The sequence below is a fragment of the Hippocampus zosterae genome, chromosome 8 (assembly GCF_025434085.1).
Source record: "Hippocampus zosterae strain Florida chromosome 8, ASM2543408v3, whole genome shotgun sequence".
In the NCBI taxonomy this organism is placed as follows: Eukaryota; Metazoa; Chordata; class Actinopteri; order Syngnathiformes; family Syngnathidae; genus Hippocampus; species Hippocampus zosterae.
Genome location: NC_067458.1, coordinates 21,270,083 through 21,296,087, shown reverse-complemented (window position 1 = coordinate 21,296,087; position 26,005 = coordinate 21,270,083). Strand labels below are relative to the sequence as shown.

Genomic DNA, 26,005 nt, shown 5'->3' with positions numbered 1-26,005 from the left:
CTAATCCCACGGCTACGTACATCGTTTTCTCATTATTCTGTTTCTAAAAGATTATACACCGCTCATTTCAAATACAAACATATTGATTAAATCAAAAGGTGTGTGGTGGTTACAAAAAATATATAATCTAAAAAACGGCTTGGCTGAATCCGTCAAACCTGGCAACCCAAGTAGAGGCACTCTCTCAACACCTCCTCTGCTTTCGCTTTGCTAGCAGATGATTGAAGCGAGTGGAGCGAGACGCTGTAAAAGTATCTCTGGGACAACTTGACATCACTTGACAAGGTCAGACACGAAGATGAGCATATAAACCTGCCACGGCTCGTCTACATTGAATATACTGTAAGATTGTCGAATGGCCAAAATTGTGCTAGCAGGTACAAGTCCAACTCGCTTTACGTCACCAAGTGGAGCTAAGATTTTTCGCGAATTGAGTTGTCAGGTCGCTTTCACACCATATCTCGGCCATGCCTTTTTGTTACTTTTACTTAATTTTTTTCAGTTTCACAATGCGTCATCATTAACGACACATTATTTGACACACACATATTCTGAATTTATATATGTTGTAAACACGTTTTCCTGAATGCATCTTGAACGTGGCGCGCTCCGATTACGTGTGTTCGTTTACTCCAGCCATATTGGAGCGGTACGTGTATGTCGCGTTTCTCATTGCGGTCCAGCGTTCACCCCCCCCCCCCCCCGCTCTTTCGAGGATTTCAAAATGATTGTTATTTCAGTGGGGCTGCTTTGAGATGGGAGTTGAATTGGTTTGTGACCGTGCTCATAACGCAAAAACGTGATTATTGAAAGTCATGTGTTTCAGTTCATCTTTTCAGCATCTCTCAACAATCCATCTACGGCTCAATGGATGGGTGAACAGTTAAAAGTGCTTTCTCCACAGGAGATGTCCTGTCAATGCAATACTGACGTAATGCCTGGACATAGAAGAGAGTTTGATAATGCCGAAAAGAGCCACAACAGGTGTGAGGTTAAAAACTGCTACATGTGTCAACATCACTGCAAATGCTAATTGCTAATAAGCATTTTGATTTAGCATATACATGGACTACAATGCGACGACGCCATTGGCGCCCGAAGTGATCCGGGCCACCTATGACGCCATGCGGGACGCCTGGGGAAACCCGAGTAGCAGCTATGTTGCAGGTGAGGCTACGTTTGCTGAGGCTGTAATTTTAAAGTCATTGAAAACATAATTTAAAACATTACAACTTCAAACTGATTAGCTCTTTCAGGACTTTACAAATCTATTCTCAACTGATTAAAAGTATTCTCATTTTAAAGTGGAAAAGCTCATTCAGCTAGACCGGTCAACTTTGGTCTACAAGGGCCTCCTATCCTGAATGTTTTCGATGTTGCTCTCCTCCAACATACTTTGTTGCATTTTCTCATAGCAATTTGCTTTTGTAAGGCTTGACCGCGAAGGCCATCATTACTCAGTCCAGGGAGAACGTGGCAAGAATGATCGGAGGCAACTCCGAGGACATCATTTTCACCTCGGGCGGAACCGAGGTAACGCCGACACGTTCCCCGCTGGCGTTTTAGAAAACTGAAAAGTAAAAAAATGGAACTCATTCCAGTCCAACAACATGGTGCTCCACACCGCTGTCGAGCATTTCTGGAAGAGCCAACGAGACGCCAGAAAAGGAGACGACGGAAGCCGGCCGCACATCATCGCTTCCGATGTGGAGCACGACTCGGTTAAACTGGTGGCCGAGCATCTGAAGAGAGAAGGCAAAGTGGGTACGAGGACAGCAACAACCAAATCTAATTGTCTTTGTTGACGTTCAGAACTGAACCGGAGCCTCTTGGATATAAGCGGACCAAGAAGAATCCAGTCCCCTCTGTTTCCACCTTGACCGTTAATCGCTTTTGCTTTTTGATCAGATTGACGAGAATGTCCTATTGCAGATTTTACCTGTGTGCCGGTTTCCAAGACAACGGGCCGTGTGGAGGCAGATGACGTGGTCGCCGCCGTGCGCCCCAACACCTGCCTGGTGTCCATCATGCTGGCCAACAATGAGACGGGCATCATCATGGTAAGAAAAGATGTTGGCTTCAAAGACACCGGTTCTACCAATCAACACAAAATTGGGCAAAAAGCCTCAAGGACCCATGTCCTGAATTCAACTGGTTTGCTTTAAATCAGCCGTTTTGGTGCAAATTCCATATCTTAAAATAAATAAATAACCCGCAACGTTTTGAGTGAATTCCAGAGCTCGAAAGTCAATAAAACATTACTCGTTTCCCTAAACATGTATCGTAACAGGACGTACAAAAAAATAAATCTCACATCCCACGTCCAAAATTATTGGACGTGGGATGTTGCCCGTTTAACTTTGAAGAAGCTATTTCGGGGCAACTTTGGAGTCAAAATTAACGGGAAAAAAAAAGAGTCCCTGAGACCAGCTCCACAAATTGACGTTGTCTGTTTTTGGCAGCAATTTGGGGCAAATTCCAGGGTTAGAAAGTCTGAATTATTTTTTTTTACTTCTGACACCAGTTCAACCAGTCAACACGGAATTCAGTGCACGTGTGTATCAGCACTTTGAGTTTCATTTTTACGTATGAAAAAAGTGCTCTCTAAAGTTTGATTGATTATAACCGGATGCACAAAAACTTTCAAGGACCCTTACCCAAAATTAAACGAGCACTCTCCTTATATATTCCATCCATTCCTATGTCAGCCCATCCGCGAGATCTCGCAGCGTGTCCGCTCACTGAGGCAACAGGATGGGCGCGCGCGTGTCCTCATCCACACGGACGCCGCTCAAGCCTTGGGGAAGATCCCAGTGGACGTCAAGGAGCTGGGTGTGGATTACCTCACCATCGTGGGTCATAAGGTAGGTAGCGTTTGAACATTTTTTATTTTTTTTCATGAAGCAACAATCAGCTGATAGAGTTTTTATTTGAATGTTTTTTTTTCTTTAGTTTTACGGGCCTCGCATCGGTGCGCTTTATGTGAGCGGCCTCGGGGTGAAAACGCCACTCTATTCCATGCTATTTGGCGGCGGGCAGGAGAGGAACTTTCGACCTGGGTATCATACTGTAATATATTTTCATTGATGAGGCAATGAAAATACACGAATACACGAGTACAGCGGTGCCTTTTGTTTACAAAATAAAAATGTTGCTTAAGGTAGCGACTACAGGAAAACCAAAGCTAGTAAAGCGCTAAGATAGCAATCAGCTAACGGATTTTGGGAAAGTAACATGGTTTGGTGAAATACACTGGATACATTTCTGTTTGCTTTTCCTTTTAAATGTTGTCAAATTTTTTGATCGCAACTCGAGACAAAAAAAAAAAATCAGATGAGCGAAGGCCCAAATTGCGGAAAACTCTTAAGTCGAGGTATCACTATATTCATAGAGCCATATCTGTAAATTAATCAATGTCTTTGTTTTTAACATGGCAGCACAGAAAACACACCGATGATTGCTGGACTGGGAAAGGTGTGTATTCAGGCAGTGAAACTCAACTTTTTATTCCAATTATGTACTTACTACCTGTGAAATATTATTTTTTTCAGCCCAGTGTGCCCTAATCAGTGCAAAACATTTTGAGATGTCGGGGGAAAAAAAGAAAGGAAGATTGCAAATAAAAGATGGCACATTTCTTTGTAAAATATAAAGTAAAAGCTGTGAGTGTGTGTGCATGTTTTGTTTTTTTCAAACAAACTTTCACATAGTGAGGCAGCACAAAAAGTTCACCAGGTGAAAATGATTACCGGTAATTATGTAATATCAATATAGAATTTGATAATTTTCAACTTTGATAGGCGAATTCGCCCACTTTTGTCTGACGTCCGTTTCATGACTCAAAAACAATTTGACTTTTGCCAACTTACATCTTTATCTTATCCTCATCAAAATGAATTTGTCAGGGATATTTAATTCACGGCACTACTGTATTTATTATTCAATTGGTCATCGCACTTTCTTTCCATCCATCTATGCTGAGCTCCGTTAGCCGTACTTCTCTCTGAACTGAAGTCGTGATCACCTATAAAGGCATCCAAATGACTTCCTAAATGTTATTAAGTAGTAGTAACCTTTGTTTTTCTTGTATGATATTATTTTGTTTGTTCACTTTTTTGTGTGTGTGTGTGTGTGTGTGTGTGTGTGTGTCCCTACTAGGCTGCTGAACTGGTGACAGATCGCCTGTCTGATTACGAGTGTCACATGCTAGACGTAAGAGAATACCTGGAGGAACGCCTCAAGGTTAGTTTAGATATGGTCTTCAAATCTCTTATTTTTTTTAATCACTAAATTCCAAGTTCAGATTTGCTTATCCTATACGCAGATGATAATGATACAATTGAAAAAGTTTTGTCTTTTAATGGGGGCAGCGAACTCAACCTGGCATCACAACAAATTGCATCACTGTAATTTGCATAATTAAAAAAAGTATATAATCATGTCACAAAGGAATTTATTTATTTATTGGGTGGGGGGGTGGGGTGCTTGAATGGATTAATGACGGTTCCATTCATGTAAGTATGTTTGCGTGTTCCCTTGGCAGGCCGTTTTCAAAGACAAGCTGCACTTCAACAACCATTTCCAGGGTTCTGATCGCTTGCCCAACACTTGTAACGTGTCCATCCTGGGTCCAGGCTTACAAGGTGTCCGCTCGACAGCCTCCTTATCTTTAATCTGCTTTGGAATCATTTAAAGAAAAAAAAAAGAATGCTCGTTCTGTTCTGCCTCAGGCTGGCGAGTTTTGTCCCACTGCAAGAAGCTGCTGGCCAGCGTAGGCGCCGCCTGCCACTCAGACCACGGAGACAGGTGATGTAGCTTCGGGGGCCCACTTAACACGCTCCCGGCTTTGCTGGTGAAGGGCCGGAAATTTTCCCGTTTAGTTCGATGGACTCTTCACCGTACTTCTTTAAAAAAAAAAATGAGCATGATTTCAAACTGGTGTAATGATACTGGTCCAATTTTGAGATGATTCTCTCCAGTTACAATACGGTGTGGTCCAGTACAAATTAAGATGTCATACTGTTGACTCCAGTTAGGATCAAACAGAACTAACTCCAATTACAGTAATTCAATGCTATTTGACAACAGTCAATCTCAAATCCAACGCGCATCCCTATTTGGGATTGACTCACGCCACCGCTCTTGTGTGCGGTCCGTCAGGCCTTCCCCCATCCTCCTGAGCTGCGGCGTGACCCCCGAAGTGGCGTCCAACGCCCTACGGCTGAGCGTGGGCCACAGGACCAGCAGAGAGGACGTGGACGTCGCCGTGGAAGACCTCCAAGAGGCTGTCAAGCTACTGGAGCAGAGCCAATAAAGCCACCCTTGATCACACAGGCAGGCAGGCACACTTTCAAAACATGTTTTACTTTTTTTATGCAAACAATGCACAATGGCCCTTTAAAAAAAACAAAAAACATTTTGATTTGCATTTGCACCAAATATTTACCCGTCAGCATCCATTCATTCATCTCATATACTGTTTTGCCCTGAGAAATTATGAATACTAACGCGTCAGTTCAACAGCAAGAAAATGATATCATGTAAACCGAATAAGTAAACAAGTCATTCCATCATACTGTACAACAAATAAATCTTGTACTGGTACTGTACATTCTTTGAGTAATTTTAATAAGCTACCGGTGCTTTTTACTTCTTTGCTTTTAAATCGATTAAATTAACTTGTTTCTGAAAACCATTTAGATGTTGCATTTGTAATTTTGTCAACCACATGGAGTTACCTTGTGTATGAAATCTCAATAAAGTTGCCTCGCCTTGTAGTTGGCGGCATTGCATCGCTCAGTTTTGTGATCAGCACAGTTTTTGAGTTGAAAAAAAGATTAGGCGCTAAATCTCGACTTGTTGCATCGATTATACGGGAGAGAAATGCCGGCATGGTGGAAGTCTGACGTTCAGACAAATTCAGGTACCTCACACTCGAATGGAAGATGTATACGTGGGAAATAAGCAGAAGATGTTTGTTTGTTTGTTTATTGAACATAAAACATATACAGTAATAATTTGACAGAAAATAAGGTAGATAAAAAAGTAAAAAGAAAGAAATCAGTCTTCATTCAACACAGTTATTATGTTCAAGGGAGTAGGATGAAGTAAAAAAACTTATCTAGTCCTACCCTGTTATGTGTTTATATCTACTAAATCATTTTTATATCAATCAGAAAAGAAAAAGTAAGAAGAAGTCTCCATTAAGGTTCATACTTTACCCTTAACCGTGATATTTTCACAACTTTTGCTTTGGTTGATTATGTGTCACAGTACGTAGTAGAAAGTGTTTGTCGCCCTCGATTTTTGTATTTTGCAATAAAATATGAATATCTCCGTCTTGTTTTTTTTTTTTTTTTTTCTAAATTGAGGTGTCACAAAAGCAAAAAGTAGAATCGTCAATATCACAGAGCTGTTTTTGGTGCTTACTCTTTTTTTTGGCGAGGATATTGTTATGATTATCATTATTGTGAGAACTCAACATCCTGTGGGCTTTGAGAGATGAGTCAAAATGCTTTCAATAACTGGAAATTAATGATTAAAGGGGAGCTATGTTTTTCCTTTTTTATTTGTTTTTTTAAATGGAATAATGGCGTTTCCATTCAGCGGCACCCTGCTACCCCTCTGGCTTGAGTCACGGGTCAGCATGTGTTCAGCGCCACACAAAAGCATCTCAGCAGTCTTTCGTTACCTTTCCCGGCGGCTGCTGGCTCGGCTGCCCCTATGCAGCCACGCTGGCCATCTGGCGACCTCTCAGGTGTCACTTTTCCACCACGGTAGGAGGACACAATAACACGTTGACACCGTGAAGAGCTCGACGGTTCCCAAAACTAAAAGCATGGTCCTCCACCAGGCCATCCGAGCGGCCCGAGCGGGCGACCTGCACGCGCTGCGGGAACTGACGTCTCGCGGCCTTCTCTCGCCCGCCGTGGACGCTCAAGGCGCCGGCCCCGTGCACCACGCCGCCCGCTGCGGCCGCCTGGAGTGCCTCCGCTTTCTGGTGAGTGAGCACGGCCTGCCACCCGACGCCCGGGCCGCCAACGGGGCCACGCCGGCCCACGACGCGGCGGCCACAGGACACGTGAGGGAGCTGAGGTGGCTCCTGGAAGAGGCGGGATGCAGCGTGGAGGTGAGCCATGGGTTCAATCGGACTTGAATTTTCTGTTCATGAAATGACTTGTTTTACGTTCATTGGAAAGTCAAACGTGTCAGTTTATGAATACATCAACTCTGATAGGTACAAGGCCCTTGAAATGATCTTTTATGTACCTTACGTTCAAGAAAAACACAAACATTAGGTTCGATACGAGTGCCGTTTGTGCGTGCACGTAGGACCGGGATGCCGCCGGTGCCACCGCACTGCACCTGGCTGCCCGCTTCGGCCGTGCGGAGGCGGTCCGCTGGCTGCTGTCCGTCGGAGGCCCGGCGATGGAGGAAGCGGAGACCGAGTGCGGCGCCGTGGCAGCTCACTACGCCGCCTTCAACGGGCACCTCGACTGCGTGGAGCTGCTTGTTGGCCACGCGCCGAGGTCTGTTCATCATGGGGGTCACACGTCCAGCGCTGCCGCATGTTTCACAGCGCTTTACATTTTCGACATTTTAAAACCTTGAATGTTTAAGCTTGAAGGTTTTTTGCAAATGTTTTAAAAATAATGCAACATAATGTGGGGAGGACTGGGTGAAAGGATTTTACAGTGCATTCAGAAGGTATGCAAACTGCTTCACTTTTTCCATCGTGTTGTTAGTCTTATTCCAAAATAGAATAAATTGGCTTTTTTTCACAATTAGAGTAAATTCTACACACGGCACCATATGATAACAAAAAAGAAAATTTGAAGTTTGTACAAATTCATTAAATAATGTCCCGGAATCCAGAAAGTATTCACAGTGCTTCACTTATTCCATATTTTATGTTACTGCTTTTATGCCAACATGGAAAATTGTTTTCCCCCTCAATGCTCCTAATCACAACATGAAAACAGTTTTTGAAACATCTGCAAATGTATTACAAAAATAATGTGGGGAAAACATTAATATACAATGCATACGAAGTATTGACAGTGGCTCACTTTTTCCATGTTGGAGCCTTTTTCCACAATAGAAAAAAAAATTTCTTTCCCCCTCCAAATTCTTGACACTACACCCTAAAATAAAAACAAAGAAGTCGATTTTCAAATGTTTGCAAATTTGTGCATAAAAAATGAAATAATGTGAATGCTGTTGGAAGTTAATCCATTTTGGAAAATTATTTATTCTCTTTATTAAATTTGCTAAAAAAAAACAAATGCTCATCCCAAAAATCCTTCAAAAATGTATTTCATGTTGTCGTGATGTGGAGAATTTTGAGTGGGGGGAAAAAAAAAATGAACGTCATCGTTTATTAGGAATAAGACCAGTGCATAGCAAAATGTGAAGAGCCTGTGACATTCCTTTCAGGTGCGTGAACAGGCAGATGTCCACAGGCACCACAGCTCTCTACTTGGCGTGCCAGGAGGGCCACGTGAACGTGGCCGAGTACCTGGTAAAGCGTTGCGAAGCCGACGTGCACGTGAGGGCGCACGACGGCATGACTTGCCTGCACGCCGCCTCGCACATGGGCCACATCCGTGTGGTGGCCTGGCTGGTGAGTTCACATCGACTTTGATGGTGCAACGTCTTGTTGATAATTTTCTTCATCTCTTCAGCATTCCCACACAATTTCTCTTTCATCACCTCTCCCCCCCAAAAATGCCAAGTTGACCCACACCGACGTGAACCCATCCTGCCAGGACGGGGACGGTGCAACCGCGCTGCACTTTGCCGCCAGCAGGGGGCAGTCATGTGTCTTGGACCGGCTGCTTGGTGCCGGGGCAAAGATCCTGAAGGATTTGTGGGGCGGGACGCCGTTACACGACGCCGCTGAGAACGGAGAGATGGAGGTTGGCTTTTCATCTTAACTCTTGTGACCTCTTCACTTCTATTACCCAAACAAACAAGCTGCTCTAGAATGATTGTACACCAATCGCTATTTTGAGCTTTGTTTTCCCATAAATCGCTACCAGAGGGTTTAAAATGTGTCAACACTGTGTAAGACTTGTAAACCTAAAAGACACTGGTCTTAAATTTTTTTTTAAACAAATTCCACCCACTAACTTGACCACAACCATGAAGGTTGCCCCTTCCAATAATGAGAAAAATGTACAAAATGTCTGAGGAGGACACAATTGATAATTAAAAAAGAAAATTGTAAATGCAGCTGTAAATCATCTCTGCATATTTCAGTGCTGCGAACGGCTGCTGGCCAGCCGGGCCGACCCCTCTGACAAAGATATGGACGGGTTCACGCCTACCCAGCTGGCCCATTACAACGGACACCACCTGTGCGCCAAATACCTGCGAGCCCACGAGAATCTCGTAAGATGGCCTCCTCGAGCGTGCTAGTGCCTCTGGTTCGGCGCTGACCATCTGCTTCTTGGCGTGGTCGGCGGTGGGGGGTTGTGGGGGTGGTATGGGGTAAAAGTGAAACATCTGGAAGCGTCTCGCACAATCATTTTCTCCATTTGTGACATTGAGGTCACTCGGCTTTGTTGGCTGGGAAATGAAAGCGCTGGTGTGGCTAGAACTTGGACCAAGTAGACTTTTGTTTTAGGCAAAAAACATCCCAGGGCTTCCATTGTTTGCCTGAACAGGATTTCGAAACAAATTTCACAAAGGAAATAATGCACGGACAGTGTTACCTTGCCCCTTTTGAGTTGCGACCACATTTGAGCGTTGTTTGATGGCAATGAACTCAATTCCCTTCACAACAAACAGAAATTTGGCAGATAGTGAACAATTCTTCAAAAAAAGAGACTTCAAGCGGTTTAATGCCACTGCCAGTTGAAGTTTGCTGTCATCAAGACATAAAACTAATGTATTACATCTGCATTTCAAACAATTACCTAGCTTTGATTTCATTGAGTCCATTTAGATTGATGTGAACAAACAATCCAAAACAGATGGGTCAACAAATGGCATCAGCGTCGCCGTGTTGTAATCCAGTATGCTGTGGATGTTTTAACACCAACAGCGAAACTACGTATTGAGAATATAACATTACTCACTGGCATCTATTCTTTATCCTCTGCAAAGAACAGCAGCGTGATTGCGGGTTCCGGAGCAATTGTGACTCTCTTGCATGCGCATACGTATCTCTGAATTTGGCAACTTTATTGTGAAAGTTGGAGAATGCGCTTTAGCAGCTTTTAATGTCTCCAGCCCTCTTGCTTGAGTGCTATCGGTCCCGCGTGAGTACTTAACGGAGGATGTATCTGGAATCCTCCCTGAGTGGACACTGAGCTGTATATCATCAGCCGGTTGAAAGAGAGTGACTGGAAGAGTCACAGAAAGGCACGACGGTGGTCGTCCTTGGACATTTCCATTTGTCGTTGTGAAGGAACAGCAAGTTACGCACGAAGGGAATCAAGTCGGATATGTGTGTTGAAAGTTGAGGGATCCATTGAAGTTGACCTTTACTGGAAGAAGGTCATCGCCCATTTTCTGTTGATTCAAAGCCCCGATATCCCTTTAACTTTTTGTGAACTGTGCTATAAACGGACAAATTTATGGGGTAAAAAGCATGGAATTAGGAACGAAGTTGTGGGGGGGGGGGGCTCAGATCAAGGGATCGGAGATCACTGGGTTTCATTTGAACCATGTACAGAGGTTCCAGTGTACTTTTTATAAAGGTCTTGAATAATAAACAAAGAAAACTTTAAAAAAAAAAAAGAGTTTAAAAGCACTAGCTTAGCCAGTTCGTACCGCGTCTTCTTGATTTACGACCCCCCCGATGTAGCGATCAAAGGGCGGCGTAGTAATCAGGGAATGTTGTCCGCCGACAGACCTTAAAGCCTCCCAGGTGTCTCGGCGGACCACCCGCATCATCGGCCGGGCCAACGGGAGCCGGCAATAAGTCAAGAAGAAGCAGCGCAGCTGCACTTGTTTCTACGGGATGTGTGCCTCAACCGCTCTCAGAACAATGGCGGGGTAATTAGCGCAGACTCTGGCAACCCGCCGTCGGCCGAGGGGTCCTCTCAGCTTTCGCCGCACTCTTCTCAGGTGTAAGGTCTCGAGGTCTCGTTAGGAGATCCGCGGGGTTTGGTTTCACACTTTGCGCCGTCTCCGCGCCAGCAACTGGCAACTTAATCCCTCTAAGGAGCAAGATTCAAAGGAAGACTCTTGAGCTGGATCCTCCTCATGCTGGAGATCAGCTGAGCTTTAATTACATCTCTGCAGGCGTCTTCAAAGCGGAGGCTCGGTTCAGCTCGTTTCCCTCGCGTGAAAGGGGGCGCGAGAGGGGGGCTACACGTCATGTTTGGATGGCTCGCTACGAGGTGGAAGTACAACCGGCGCTCCTCATTTGGCAGTGCCGAAGCAGCTGCAGACAGATAAACAGTAAACACAAGAGATGATACATTAGTTCAGTTTGTCGAGGCGCCTCGATGGGCTGCTGTGGAAGCAGGAAGTGAACTTAGTGAGGCAATGAAGGCATTGCGGGTTCTTAGGAACAAGTAGACGACGCCGATATTTCAGTTTGTATAAGTTTGCCAACTTCCTGGCGCTAGAGCTGCCAGGAAGGTGACGAGTTGGATTGGCTGCAAAGGCTCAACGGCAGTTTTTTTTCCCGGTCCGAATAAGTTTGTTTCCTAAATAGAGAGACGGAAGTTAACAAATTGAACTCATGTGAATGGTTTGGCAGCAACCGGAAAAAGCAATTGGTTAAGCCCCAGCAGGAAGGTAAATAACGTGAAGCAATGAGAGGTGGCATCAATCAGTAGAGGGGGGAAATTGGTTCAGGCCCGGCTAGTTTGCCGCATGTGTGGTTTGCTGCGAAAGCGGGAAGTTAACACAAGTCGAGGGAGGCATTGTGGATTGGCAGCACCGAGTAGAGAGCATCGTTCTTACAGGCTCAAGAAGTAAAGGAAGGAAAGTAAAAGCAATGGAGACAGAATGTATTGGGAGCAGCCAGTAGGGCGCAATTGTTTCAGGACCAATTTATTCGTCGCCTAAACGGGTAGAAGCGGGAAGCCAAAGTGATGTAACAGACAGAACAAATTGGGAGCAACCGCTCGAGGGCAAAATTGTTTTAGGCCCAACTAGTTTGTTGCCTAAATGGGTAGCGGTTCAAGTTATTGGGAGCAGCCAGTAGGGCGCAATTGTTTCAGGACCAATTTATTCGTTGCCTAAACGGGTAGAAGCGGGAAGCCAAAGTGATGTAACAGCCAGAACAAATTGGGAGCAACTGGTAGAGGGCAAAATTGTTTTAGGCCCAACTAGTTTGTTGCCTAAATGGGTAGCGGTTCAAGTTATTCGGAGCAACCAGTAGGGCGCAATTGTTTCAGGACCAATTTATTCGTCGCCTAAATGGGTAGAAGCGGGAAGCCAAAGTGATGTAACAGACAGAACAAATTGGGAGCAACTGGTAGAGGGCAAAATTGTTTTAGGCCCAACTAGTTTGTTGCCTAAATGGGTAGCGGTTCAAGTTATTGGGAGCAGCCAGTAGGGCGCAATTGTTTCAGGACCAATTTATTCGTCGCCTAAACGGGTAGAAGCGGGAAGCCAAAGTGATGTAACAGACAGAACAAATTGGGAGAAACTGGTAGAGGGCAAAATTGTTTTAGGCCCAACTAGTTTGTTGCCTAAATGGGTAGCGGTTCAAGTTATTGGGAGCAGCCAGTAGGGCGCAATTGTTTCAGGACCAATTTATTCGTCGCCTAAACGGGTAGAAGCGGGAAGCCAAAGTGATGTAACAGACAGAACAAATTGGGAGCAACTGCTAGAGGGCAAAATTGTTTTAAGCCCAACTAGTTTGTTGCCTAAATGGGTAGCGGTTCAAGTAAGACGTAACAAAGTGAAGCACTGGAGACGAAATCGATTGGCAGCAAACCGTCGGGCAAACAATTGTTTCACCCACAACAAGTTTGTCATCTAAAAGGGGGTTGCTGTAGAAGCAGGAAGTTAAAAAAGCGACGCAAATGAGACACAACGGGAATGGTAGCAAGATCCAACTCGCTTGACAACGTCATCCGCAGGTGCCTTCTTGTTGTTGAAGCGCCTGATCAGGCGTGACGGTGTCACATTGTCTTTCCACTCCCGCCTTTCACGAGTACTCTCCAGCTGAGCGTTCGCTCCATTCAACGGGAGGAAAAAAAAAATCATCGGGATACGACGGGATACAATTTCTCTTTTCGAAGGCTTCCGCTGATACCTGCTGCGTGCCAGTGCGCCATTCACATTAGCAGCCACCCAATCCCTTCCCCCTTCAATTATTCACACCGTCCTCCATCGGCTTTATTGTTTACGGGCCCTCGAGCCATAGCGCAAACGCTGTCGGTGTTGAACCAGCCCTCCCGCTGCCACATCCTCAACGCGCAGCCATGCTGAACCGCTGACATTCAGGTCGGTCCATTTTTACCTTGTTGAAACTTTGTCAAGATGCGTAGCTGGCCCTTTTTTTTTTTTTTTAAATCTGCCGGCCATTAATTACCAGGCGGAGGAATCGCATTGTAATTTGCCAAACGATATTATTGCACTATTGAGACAGGAGTGATCTCATAATACGGTGACATAGTTCATATTCATCGATGCTTCGAAATGCAGTGAAGTGTGCTCTCAATTCACTGCCCAAAAAGTAGCAGTTTGTCAGAACAATATTAAAAATTATTTAAAAAAGAGGTTTCAGATTGCCAGATAGTTCACAATTTACTCTCATTGGAAGTTTAATTTCAAGTTCATTACTATATTATGTGTATTTCAAACAACTTTGCCTTAGGACTGCCGCAGCTAGCTTAATGCTAGCAAAATAATTTGATGTCCATTAGCCCGTCAATGGACATCTGTCGCGGTGTAATAACTCTTTAAACAGCACATTTTAAAAACCAACCTGTGGAGCAACATATGTAGACGGATAAGCTAACAGTAGGCATCGATTCTTAATCCTCTGCGAAGAACAACTACTATTCGAGCAAATTTTTGACCGCCCCAACGTGCTATACTGAAGGCGGGCGGGAATTGATTCAAACTGTCAAAATTCATCCAGCGAGCGCGCTAAAGATAAACCGCATGAAAACATACAGTCCGTCGGGCGTGGCTACAGTGGTTCACATAGTTGGTGTTTACACTCGGTGCCCCTATGAATGAGGGAAATAGACTACTCAGAAACCAGAGTGTGAACTCGCGAGATACTGAAACCCACAGCTTTGTGTACGAGTGCGTGCGTGTGTACATCCCCCACGTCTCTATGTAGCAAGGGGAAAAAAAGATGGAGGGGGGGGGATAGTCCAAGTTTGTTACAAGCACTGGCAGGAGTGAACTGGAGCGCAGTGCAAGGTTGTGAACTCTTGATGTGTTGTGATCGGGGCCTTTGATAATGTGTGTGTGTGTGTGTGTGTGTGTGTGTGTGTGCGCGTGTGTGTGTGTGTGTGGAGCAGCTGAGAGGTGGCGTTGATGAAAACCAAATGCTGGCTGCCACTGGGTCCAATTAAAGGCACGCACAGGGACGTTGAACTGTTACGAGAAAGGGTCACCCAGGAAGCACCACCTCCTCCTCCTCTTCCTCCTCCCTTCTTCTTTTTCTCCTTGTTTATCTCTCGGTGATTGCACAACTTCGGGGAAGCTGTCGGAAGCGGCGAGGACCGGCCTCCGATTTTTTGACTTTGATGCGGACCCACCATGCGCTCGGAGGCGGAATGCGATACGGCGCGTTGTCCGCGGTGCACATGAGGACAGTGTAAATTTTTCAACACAACCGCCATGCATGGTTTTCCTTTCTAGTCCTGTCGTCTGATTTATTATTTTTTTCCATTTATCATATAAATTGTTTTTGTTTGTAGTGGATATGTCAGGATAATGAAATGCAAAAACATGTTGGGGAATTTCCTCTTCATGGGGGCTAATAAAGCCGATTTTTAGATTCCCTGTGAAGTGAAAATAGGTACCACATGTCAAGGAAATTTGACGCAGAGATGTGTCGTTAACAACGTTGCCAAATTTGAGTGATTACAAAAAAAAAATCTAGTCTACACATATCAAGAGAGGCTTTAAAAATCTGAAAAATCAATCAACTGTCTCCGCTCTCTTAAATTGTGGGCGTGTCTGCTGAATGCGCTGAAACCACACCCCTCCCTGCTGGCAGGCTAACAGTCCTGGAAAAATGGAGGCTGCCAGCTCACCTGGACCCCTACTGAGGATAAGCGTATGAATGTTTTTTTGTTTTTCTGATGCAACCAGGTCGCCGTCCCATCAACACAGGAAGACGCCATGAAGACGTCCGTGACCGTCATGGACACCTTGAAGGTGCTTTTGTCATTTGTCAAAAGAAACTCTGAAAACAACCCAAAAACATCACATCCTCTTCATCTTCCCCAATCAGCAACCCGAGAGCGAGGAGACGGTGGCGGCCAGGTACCCGCGGTCTTCCAAGAGCATCATCCCGCGCATTGAGAAGATCCAAACGGCCACTTCCGGTACGTTTACAAAAGGTTTTAGGCAAAGCGGAGGAGGAGGTGACGAGACGGCACGGACGTCGTTGTGTTCAGTGATTCGAGGTCTGCATCGGCCAAAGAGGACGTCGCCCGACGCCAACAAACTCCTCGCCGACAGAAAGCTCCTTGGCGACATGAAGCCCATCGTGTCACTCAAACAGTCGTCCCTTTCGGGTGTCTTCACCGGACAAGCCGTAAGCGTGGCTGCCTTATCTTTAGATTTGTCATTCAGCATTCACATTGGTGGCGGAAATATACTTGGTGACTTCCTGTCGCAGAGTAAGATGGTGGTCTTGCCCACCGAGGAGGCCAACTTGGCCGACATGGACTACCTGGTGCCCAGTCACGACGAGAAGGGCCGGCCCATCGCCGAGTGGAAGCGGCAGGTGATGGTGAGGCAGCTGCAGGCCCGACTGCTGGACGAGGAGGACCAAAGGTTGAAGGTAACGCCAGCCGCGATGTGAATTTAAGAAACAAAAACTTGTGAGAATGTGGCAATCTGTTATATTGTTACCGTATTTTCCGCACTAAAAGTCCCACCTAAAAGCCTTCCATTTTCTTAAAAGCTGACGTCGCGCCTTCAAATCCGTTGCGCCTTGTGTATGGTCATTACGGTAATATTTCGCCCCCTCCAAAATGGCTCCTCGCTCGAGACACGAAGTTCAAACTTAAGGCGATTCGGGTTCAACGTTCACGAGTCAATGTTCTAACTTGCTGTTGGTTAAGTGAACTGTGTCGCTGCTTTATGAAATACATTTTTACTGACATCTGATCGTTCTGTTAGCGTTTCCTTGAGCGTAGCTCCATCTAGTGGATGCATTGTAGATTGCGTCTTATAATGCGGTGCGCCCAATATATGAAAAAAACGACAAAACATTGAAAGTGCGCCTCATGACCCAGTGCGCCTTTTAATGTGGAAAATACGGTATATTATTGTTTATTTAACCCTTTCATACACCAGGAATGATAACTGTCACGTTGTGCCCGAAGCGATGGAATTATTGCTTCGTGCAAAACAAAATAACTGAAAGGTGAATCCCCGAAATAGCAGACACAAAAGAGATTTTGTCAGAGAACAAAAAGGAGTCTTTAATGACGAACACAAAATACCCGACAGGGAGAATAACAAAAAACGCTGGTCAAAATAAGGACCAGGGATAGAATAAAGGGAACAACAGAAAACGCTTGCGGAAAACAAATGGCAAGCAAGGTCTGATTAGACGATTATATAAATCTTGTACGTAATAGGAATAATGGCGCGTAATAACAGCCACAAAGCTAAGAGGCAACAAGTAATCCAAATAGTAATTTGGGCGAGAGAATATTGGCGCGGCGTGGAATTCTCCGGCAGTGAGTAGACTGCCAGAGCCTTCAAATAAAGGCTGAGCAATTACTGCCAAATGGGTGACAGGTGTGTAAACGGCGGGCAGAAAGCCCGCCCCCTGCTGGCAAACACGGGACGTGACAATCACCTGCAACCTGATAGCATGATGGGCTGGAAAACAAACAAACTAGAAAGTTCCTCCTCAAATGAAGTCATCACTTTGCAAAGCTGCTGCACAAAAAAATATTTCAAGCTTTGAATATCCCTAGATTTCATGAAAAATGTGTGAAAAATGTAACGTACTCCCCAATTCTTGCAAGGCGACTCTTTTATTCATCTTTTCAAGGAGAACGGCCGCAGCTTGTCCAGAGTCAACTGGCGCTACTCGCAGGCCCACAACGCCATCCTGGGTCCGTCGGGCGAACTCCTGACCGAGCACGACCTGGCCTACCTGGAGCAGCAGATCGCCAGCCTCACCCTGCGCCGCAGCGCCGGCGAGGGCTACGAGCCGGAGCTGGCGCGGCTGGCCGAGGAGCTGCGCCACATCCTGCCGGCGGCCATCGTCAACATCAGCGCCCACGCCCGCTTCGCCGACCCGACCGGACGGCCGGCGCTGCTGCCCGGCTGGTGCGGCCGCATCTCGGGCATCATCATGAGCATGTCTCTGCTCATGAGCGACTCGGCCGAACAGCCGCGCTGCAAGATGCCCGACAGCCAGCTGGCCAGCGTCTTCTCGCAAACGCCCGACCGCCAGACCTCCACCAGGGGCCGGCGCCAGAGGATCGAGGACGAGATCCAGCGCTTCGGCGTGTCGGTGAGGACGCTCAAGTCCAATTTCGAGATGCAGGACAAGAATGACGATGAAGAAGAAGCCTCGACTCTAGCTCCGGATCCAGAGGAGAAGGACCCGGAAGTGGTGGAGAGCACAAGTCTCAGGAAAGAGCGCATCGTGGTGCTCTTCCTGGGACACTGGAAGAAGTCGGCCTACGCGGTGACGCTCAAGAACAAAGACGCCGCCGAGAGGAAGAAGAGTCGCGACGCTGATGGCGCAGGCTGCGAGGAGAGCGACCGGGACAAGATGATGAACAGCTCCTTGGGCCACTTTTTCAAACAGAGGAGCGCTGTCAACAAGATGTTGGGCAACTGGAGGAGGATGATCTCCAGCGTGCCGTCGCGACAGATACGACGGTAGGCTCGGAAATATTTATTCACTAACCTGATGACTTCCATCTTCTGAGCCAGAGTTTGTCTATTTTGGCTGGCGAACTGGCAGTAGGCACCTCTGAGGTCCATCCTTGGAACATCCTCAAACTGTAGTTGTCATCATGAGGTGTTCATCAAAATTAAATGCAGCGTTTAGACTCAGCCCAAAGTGTTTTTTTTTTTTAACTACCGTATTGGCCTGAATATAAGACGGCCCTGATTATAAGACCACCCCATCTTTTTCAAGACTCAAATTTGAAAAAAGACTTTTTGAACACCAAATGAATTTTTATACAGAAAATTATAACATCATGATTCTAACAATATATTTGAGAGAGAAAGCGTGTTACTTTGCCATATTCAAATCTTAATATCTAAACATTTAAAGATGTAAACTAAAATGCAATCACATTCGTAAATGAACGGCTTCTTATTTTTGAAATGTAAATGACATCATAACTTCTCCTCAGCTGCCGGTTAACCTGGCCGATCTTCAACCCACTTTTCTCCAGATTGTCGCTACGTTTCTCCATTTTCTGTTATCTCTTCTATTATTTTCTTCTCTTTTCTATCCTACCGCTGTTTTTTTTTCTTCTTCTCGCTAGCGCTATTTTTATTTTTATTCTTCGTCACAGGGTTTCGCTTTGTCCCGGGGAGTCAAGTTCAGCATTCGCTTCAATGATATCTGGCGCCATCTAGCGTCGTGAATGGGTATAATGTCTAGACCCCGAATATAAGACGACCCCCACTTTTTCAGTTTTATTTCAATGCGAAAAAACACCGTCTTATATTCGGGCTAATACGGTATTATTCTTTTTAGGCTTCACAGGCAGCAAACCCTCTACTCCCCGGAGCAGTTCCTCCCACGCATGGATGGCGTGCCGCTGGAGTACGACAAGTTGACGCTGGACCTCTTCATGCTGGGCTACTTTCACATCCTCGAGCTGGACCTGCCGGTGGACGAACGCAAGATGAGGCACCTGCTGTGCTTCGAGGTCTTTGACCACGTCGGCAGCTTCACCTGGGAACTGGTGCGCGACTTCCACAAAGCCGTCCTCCAGGACATTGCGGCCGGAGACCGCGAGTGGAAGGACGGCTTCGAGGACCTCAAGCTCAAGTTTTTCGGCGGGGCGACAGCCGGGTGTGAGCGGGTCACTGCCGAGGCACAGGCGGAGACAGAGGCCGAGACGCGTCAACTTCCAGAGATTCGGCCGCTCCCCAAAGTCATCGTGCAGACACCCACGCCGGATGAGGGCTCGCTTTACGTCGGGACCGACATCTCCTGCTTCAGCAATGAGGAAATATGCCAATACATCGACCGCAGCTTTGCCTTTTGGAAGGAGAAGGAGGCGGAAATTTTTGATTTTGAGTAGTGATGCAATACATCTGATCTCGAATTGTTTTTTTGGTTTTTTTTTGAGCGCTCATTCTCTCGAAGCACTCCTCTCCTTAACACATTCAAACTCGTTTAATTCGTAATTGCTTACACATGCCACCAGATGGCGCCAAATTCATTTCTTTTACATTAAACATGGCTTTGCCCTCCAGGATGAATGAGTTGGCGAACATGCAACTGCCCGGCCACAAATACACTGGGGCTGATTGTAATACCTTTTAAAACACAGGTGTCAAAGTCAAGGCCCCGGGGGTCCAGATCTGGCCCGCCACATCATTTCATGCGGCCAGCAAAAGCAAATCAAGCATGTCAAGTTCCACGATGCTTGCTAAAGTCAGAACCAAAATTTCAAATTGTCATATGTAATCCGCAAAAACAGTCATTTTTCTTGAGTTTTGATTTTAAAACTAGTTCTTCCTCAATTTGTTGTGCGCTCTGTATGTAATATGTGGAGGTGATGAAACATTTGTATGGTTTCCCAAAATTCATAAGGACCGTAATGACAATGTGGCCCGCGACAAAAATGAGTTTGACACCACTGTTTTAGAAATTTTTAGATGTCTTTATTTGCTAATGAGCCCGACCTAGAAGCTACTGTGCTTATACTGAATTTAGCAGTTTGTTTTTCATGGTGAGAGGCAATAAATGATCAAATGTGCACATGAGCAAAGCCATCGCCATGAGCCATCGCTTGTCTTTTAGGTCATTTGAGCTTGCCCTGCAATGTGTCCGTGTGTGTGTGTATTGGTGTGTGTGACAGCAGCTGCACGTTGTTTGGAATCTGAATTCAGCCCATGGCGTCACTTGTCAGTCTCAGCCCAAAATAACCCAAAGGCAGCACGACGCGAGGCTGCCAGCGTCCTAGTGACTGGGCACAAACGTTCGCCTTCTCTCATGCTGATTTGCAAACAAAAAGCGCTACCGTAGGATGAGTCGCCCCGGTGAGTCTGATTACATTTTATAATGAGGAAACTTGCTTTTTCATGCACATTGAGACCTTGGTTTTAGTTTTCTTTGGTGTTGTTGACATCACCACGTGGAACCGTATGTCGGTAGATACAAGTTTGGAGTAGTTCCTCAAGTGGGTTCATTTGAAATATTTACGGTAATCCCCGATTGTGGGGATACTTTCGAGATGCCATAAAAGTTATTTTTACAAAGTATTTTGCATATTCTCACTCGTGTTGATAAGAAATTTTGAGGAAACTGAAGGAAGACTGTTACTTGCACAGTACTATAATATTGGCAAAAGCCTGCTTGCTACAAGTTGTTTTTCGCTCCCAGTAGAAGTTTACCGTAAACATGAGAACCAAACCAAGTGTATTAAAACCCCAAAATGTTCAACCAAAACATATAATTTCCGATAAGATAACTTTTATTTGTCCCGCACTGGGGAAATTTGCTGATTTTTTTCAGATAATTTAAGAACAACACTCTGCTAGCTTAATGCTAACATGATGCAACATGCCATCGAGAGCTAACGGAAATTAGCATAGACGCTACGTTAATTGTAACCTTTCAAACATTATGGTTTACTTTACCTTTCAGGTGAATGACTTGATGCGGCTGTGAGTTCCCTCTTCTTCTTGATTTATTTCCTCGCCGTTGAGAATGGTGCGCAACGTGGACGACCTCGACTTCTGCCTGCCGTCGCACCCGCAGACCATACTGGAGGGCCTGCGCTCCCTGTGCTCTCAACCCAAGATGGTGGACGTGACGCTGAGCGCCGGGGGCCGTGACTTCCCGTGCCACCGAGGGGTCCTGGCCCTCTGCAGCGCCTACTTCGGAAGCATGTTTTCGGGTGACTTCGTCGAGAGCATCGCGGCCCGTGTGGAGCTCCAAGAAGTCGACCCGGATATACTGGGCTGTCTGCTGGACTTTGCCTACACGGGCAAGCTGACCATCAACCAGAGCAACGTGGAGGGTCTGATCCGCACCTCCAGCCGGCTGCAGTTCCAGACAGTCCGCGCTGTGTGCACGCGCTACCTCCAGCATCAGATCGACGCTACCAATTGCCTGGGCATCCTGGAGTTCGGCGAGATCCACGGTTGCCCCGAGGTGGTGGCCAAGGCGCGGGCCTTCCTCTTAGAGAACTTTGAGGCAGTCCAGATGAGCGAGGAGTTCTTACTCCAGGAGAAAAACCGCCTGGTCTCCTGCCTGAGCCACGACGGCCTCCAGATCCGATGCGAGCGTACCCGCGTGGAGGCCGTGGTCAAGTGGGTCGGGCACCGGCAGGAGCCACGTTTGGCCCATATGCCGGAGCTTCTGGGCCTGTGCAGACTGGAGCTGCTCGATCGGGATTACCTGAGAGGGACGCTGATGCAGGACCCTCTGGTGCAATCCTCGGACGGCTGCAGGGAGGTGTTGGAGAAGGTCCACATGGAGGTTCGGACATGTTAACCCTTTCATGCACCCTGTAACCTTGAAGGGCCGTGATGACTGAAACTGTATAAAGAAGTCAAAAATAAGTTTGTTTGCTAACAAGAAAATGCTAACAATATGTCACTGATTCATCACATATGAAAATTTGACATTTTGGTGCATATTTTAGCAGGCATCGTGGAAGTTGTCATCTTTGATTTGCTTATGCCGCCCATTTAAAATGATGTGGCGTGCCATATCTGGCCCCCGGGTCTTGAGTTTGACACCTGTGGGTTAAATGCTAGGTTGCTAGAATTGTCATGTCGACATTTCAACAATAGATTTTATTTGTAATGCACTTGGTCGCAATATATTAGTCGTTTTCGTGATTTTTACCTGACTGACTACAAATGTGGCTTTTCATTTGTAATTATTATTTAACATATTTATTTTGTAGACAATGCATTTGGCTGCGGAGTGCGCGGGCACTGCGGACGGCCAAAGTCCGCAGCCCAACTTGCAGGAAGTCCTCTTCGTCATGGGGGGTCGCTCCCTGGATGACGACTCCGACGATGACGATTCGGACGACGAGGACGGCGAGCGAGCGAGAGCGAGAGAGCGCAGAGCTCAGCCCAGGAACTGCGCCTTCTACAACACCAAGACAAGTACGAAGCACTCATTAAAGACTCAAATAAATCCCCCGTCTCAATTTGAGGCCGGCGGCCCGGTAGTCCAGTGGTTAGCACGTCGGCTTCACAGTGCAGAGGTACCGGGTTCGATTCCAGCTCCGGGCTCCCTGTGTGGAGTTTGCATGTTCTCCCCGGGCCTACGTGGGTTTTCTGCGGGTGCTCCGGTTTCCTCCCACATTCCAAAAATATGCGTGGCAGGCTGATTGAACACTCTAAAAAATTGTCCTTGGGTGTGAGTGTGAGCGTGGATGGTTGTTCGTCTATGTGCGCCCTGCGATTGGCTGGCAACCGATTCAGGGTGTCCCCCGCCTACTGCCCGAAGACGGCTGGGATGGGCTCCAGCACCCCCCGCGACCCTAGTGAGGATCAAGCGGTACGGAAGATGAATGAATGAATGAATTTGAGGCCGTTTACCGTTTTTTTTTCTGGTGACTTTCAAAGCTACTTTGTGTGTCCCTGTACTATTGTCCAAACTCCATTCATTCATTCATTCATTCATCTTCCGAGCCGCTTGATCCTCACTAGGGTCGCGGGGGGTGCTGGAGCCTATCCCAGCTGTCTTCGGGCAGTAGGCGGGGGACACCCTGAATCGGTTGCCAGCCAATCGCAGGGCACACAGAGACGAACAACCATTCGCACTCACACTCACACCTAGGGACAATTTAGAGTGTTCAATCAGCCTGCCACGCATGTTTTTGGAATGTGGGAGGAAACCGGAGCACCCGGAGAAAACCCACGCAGGCCCGGGGAGAACATGCAAACTCCACACAGGGAGGCCGGAGCTGGAATCGAACCCGGTACCTCTGCACTGTGAAGCCGACGTGCTAACCACTGGACTACCGGGCCGCCAGTCCAAACTCCCATTTTTTTTTTTTAAATTTCACTTCTTGTTCTGATACATTTGTCCATTTCTGCATTTTAATAATCTCCCCCCCCCCCCCTTTTTTAACTTCCTGGACCTGCCCCAAAGCTTTTGCTGCAACTCCAATCTATTTTCTGTCCCAAAATATTTGCCCACATTTGTTGTCTTTCCAGAACAGTGGCACGAGCTCCCGAATTTCCCCAACCCCAACAAATGGGGCTTTTCTATGTTGTCGCTGAATAATGACGTCTACGTCACAGGTGAACATCCGTCCGTCCGTCCGGCTGCCTGCGTTAGCATCATTTTAGCGCTCAAACAAAATGTCTCCTCTGTAGGTGGCTCGCGGGGCTCCAACACCAACACCTGGTCCACCACGGAGACATGGAAGTACATCACCAAGGAGGGGCGGTGGGTCACAGTGGCGCCCATGCTCCGACCTCGCACCAATCACTCATCGGCCACGCTCAACGGAGAGATTTACGTCATTGGAGGTGAGTGAGAAAATGGACAAACTGCCCGTATTTTTTTTTCTCTCCACTTCCTGTGGGTGTCCCAATTGCCAACATGTATTTCACTTTTTGTGAGTATCCCAATAGTCTTACCCAAGCTCCTCCGCATGTTCACTTCCTGGATAATTTGGTCCAATTCCGATCTTTTCCTTGTGTGTGCATATTCAGGTACGACGTTGACCCGCGTGGAGGTGGAGCGTTACGACCCGTACCACAACACCTGGACCGCTACGTGTCCCGCCGTCAAGTACGTAACCAACTTCACGTGTACGGCGTGCCAGGGAAAGCTCTACGTTATCGGCTCCTGCGCCGTCAAGTACAACCCCTTGACCATGCAGTGCTACAACCCCGTCATAGGTGAGGACACGCAAGGTCATTTCAGGGGACTTTTCATTTACTCGCGTTTCATGACGTGTGCATCCTTAGTTCTGTTTTTTTCCTCCCCCAGACAGCTGGATGAATATCTGCTCCCCATTCATCCCCAAGTACCTTTCATCTCCTCGCTCGGTGTGCATGGAGGGAAACATCTACCTGCTGGCTGACAACACTAAAAAAGTCTACTCCTACGACCCCGATGCTAACATGTGGCAGAAGGTGCCAGCTCACGAACAGACAGTGGAGCATCGCTATATTGCGCATGCTAGCACTTAACCAGAAATGACTGAAATATACACCGTTTATTTCTACTAAAATGACCTGTAGAATTTTCATTTCGTGGAATTTTCATGCCATCCATTATGGCATTGTCTGCTGGTCAGGCAGCATCTCAGCCCAGGACAGAAAGAGCGACTGGTCAGGAAGGCCAGTTCTGTCCTGGGTTGCTCCCTTGACACTCTGGAGGAGGTGGGCAACAGAAGGATGCTAACTAAGCTAAAAGCTATGATGGCCAGTCCCTCCCACCCCTCTCCAGCCCGCCCTGATAGCACTCGGTAGCTCCTTCAGCCAGAGACTGTTACACCTGCGCTGCGAGAAGGAGAGATACCGACGCTCGTTCCTACCGACTGCTGTCAGGCTGATGAATAAAAAATAACAATCATAATAATAATAATAATTAAATGATGTGAAGGAAAATTGTAAATAGCACTGCGATTTATCCATTTTGTATTTATATTGCACTTAATTGAATGGTGTTCGTTTTTTTTCTTCTTTCTACCCACATTCTTGCTGCTGGAGGCTGTAAATTTCCCCAGTGTGGGACAAATAAAGGATATCTTATCTTATCTTATCTTTCATCACATTTGCTCTATGCTACGTTTGGATGTGTTGCTGCTATCCCATCTATAACGTTTCACATTGTATGGTAGCATTAAGCTAATGGGCTCACTTTTGACAAAAGGATATGATTTGATGGGTACATTTTTGGGATTTCACCTCTTCTTTGGTGATCCCTTTTGGAACGTATAACCCACCAAAACACTGTAACGGCTCTTCTGGGACGATATCATCATAGCGCGACTCGTCTTCTTCTTCCGTAGATCCAGCTGCTCCACATGCTGCACGAGAACGGCGGACTGGTGTCGCTGGATGGGAGGCTTTACGTGACGGGTGGCCACTGGAAGGGCATGGAGGGTGACTACGGCGTGGAGGTGGAGGTGTACAATCGGGCTTCCGACACCTGGGAGGTGGAGGGAGTTCTGCCCAGACTCTGGTTCTACAGCGGCGTATCCACCATCTTCCTCGACCCCTCCAACTGGCCTCGTGTCTTCCCCGCAGACGACACGTAGGTGACGTCACGTGATGGGTGGAGGAGCGAGAGCTTTGTGGTGGTTTAGTTACAAGCAGTGGCGCCTGGACAAATGCACCAACTTTATGAGTTTTTCCAGTGGCAAACAGTCGCTTGGTCCATTTTTTGCTTTGCGTGTGTCAGACACGCTGCCGCTTGAAGCAATACTAGGTACTGTTATGCCCTCGCATGTGGGCAAGGAGAGCCAAAGTTGCCACTACACTTTCATCTATTTCCGGAGAAACAGGAGAAACAAGTCAAAATGAACAATTGATTTTTAAATACAGCTTAATTCTTCTCCAATTATGACTTTATATAGTAAGGTTGTACTTTTTTCCCAAAAAATACGACTAAAATATACTCTATTTATTCTGCCTTTTTCGAAAGACATCAAATAAATGACTTTATTCCTGTAAGATTCCGACCTAATGTTTTTCA

At 46.5% G+C, this 26,005-nt stretch overlaps 3 protein-coding genes and 1 long non-coding RNA gene across 6 annotated transcripts; 3 read left to right on the top strand and 1 right to left on the bottom strand.

Moving 5' to 3' along the window:
• The first annotated feature begins 145 nt into the window (after window positions 1–145).
• scly (selenocysteine lyase) lies at window positions 146–5,697 on the top strand. The gene is made up of 13 exons (XM_052073086.1): window positions 146–285; window positions 905–984; window positions 1,058–1,167; window positions 1,433–1,533; window positions 1,602–1,764; window positions 1,933–2,060; window positions 2,709–2,864; window positions 2,953–3,059; window positions 3,438–3,474; window positions 4,159–4,242; window positions 4,544–4,643; window positions 4,731–4,806; window positions 5,161–5,697. Exons 2-13 carry the CDS (start codon window positions 908–910, stop codon window positions 5,312–5,314), a joined length of 1,293 nt encoding a protein of 430 aa, XP_051929046.1. The 5' UTR covers window positions 146–285; window positions 905–907; the 3' UTR covers window positions 5,315–5,697.
• An 882-nt stretch (window positions 5,698–6,579) lies between these two features.
• On the top strand, window positions 6,580–20,093 carry LOC127606174 (espin-like protein). The gene is made up of 13 exons (XM_052074258.1): window positions 6,580–7,129; window positions 7,333–7,529; window positions 8,437–8,623; window positions 8,736–8,918; window positions 9,262–9,419; window positions 11,717–11,754; window positions 14,469–14,746; window positions 15,247–15,312; window positions 15,389–15,482; window positions 15,555–15,694; window positions 15,779–15,943; window positions 17,171–18,012; window positions 18,848–20,093. Exons 1-13 carry the CDS (start codon window positions 6,839–6,841, stop codon window positions 19,398–19,400), a joined length of 3,192 nt encoding a protein of 1,063 aa, XP_051930218.1. The 5' UTR covers window positions 6,580–6,838; the 3' UTR covers window positions 19,401–20,093.
• On the bottom strand, window positions 10,661–11,583 carry LOC127605538 (uncharacterized). Its single transcript, XR_007963608.1, has 2 exons — window positions 11,244–11,583; window positions 10,661–11,168 (listed from the first exon to the last, which is right to left on the bottom strand). It is a non-coding gene; the product is annotated as an uncharacterized LOC127605538 (long non-coding RNA).
• Window positions 20,094–20,209: 116 nt separating the features above from the next.
• klhl30 (kelch-like family member 30) lies at window positions 20,210–25,898 on the top strand. 3 transcript variants are annotated; one of them, XM_052073054.1, is made up of 9 exons: window positions 20,229–20,364; window positions 20,972–20,991; window positions 21,086–21,808; window positions 22,242–22,449; window positions 23,509–23,595; window positions 23,671–23,826; window positions 24,013–24,201; window positions 24,293–24,438; window positions 25,320–25,898. In XM_052073054.1, exons 3-9 carry the CDS (start codon window positions 21,128–21,130, stop codon window positions 25,566–25,568), a joined length of 1,716 nt encoding a protein of 571 aa, XP_051929014.1. In that variant the 5' UTR covers window positions 20,229–20,364; window positions 20,972–20,991; window positions 21,086–21,127; the 3' UTR covers window positions 25,569–25,898. The 3 variants fall into 3 exon arrangements, with proteins under 3 accessions (XP_051929012.1, XP_051929014.1, XP_051929013.1); XM_052073053.1 differs by having other exon boundaries at window positions 20,972–21,808; XM_052073052.1 differs by having other exon boundaries at window positions 20,210–20,364; window positions 20,972–21,808; window positions 23,509–23,826.
• The last annotated feature ends 107 nt before the right edge of the window (window positions 25,899–26,005 follow it).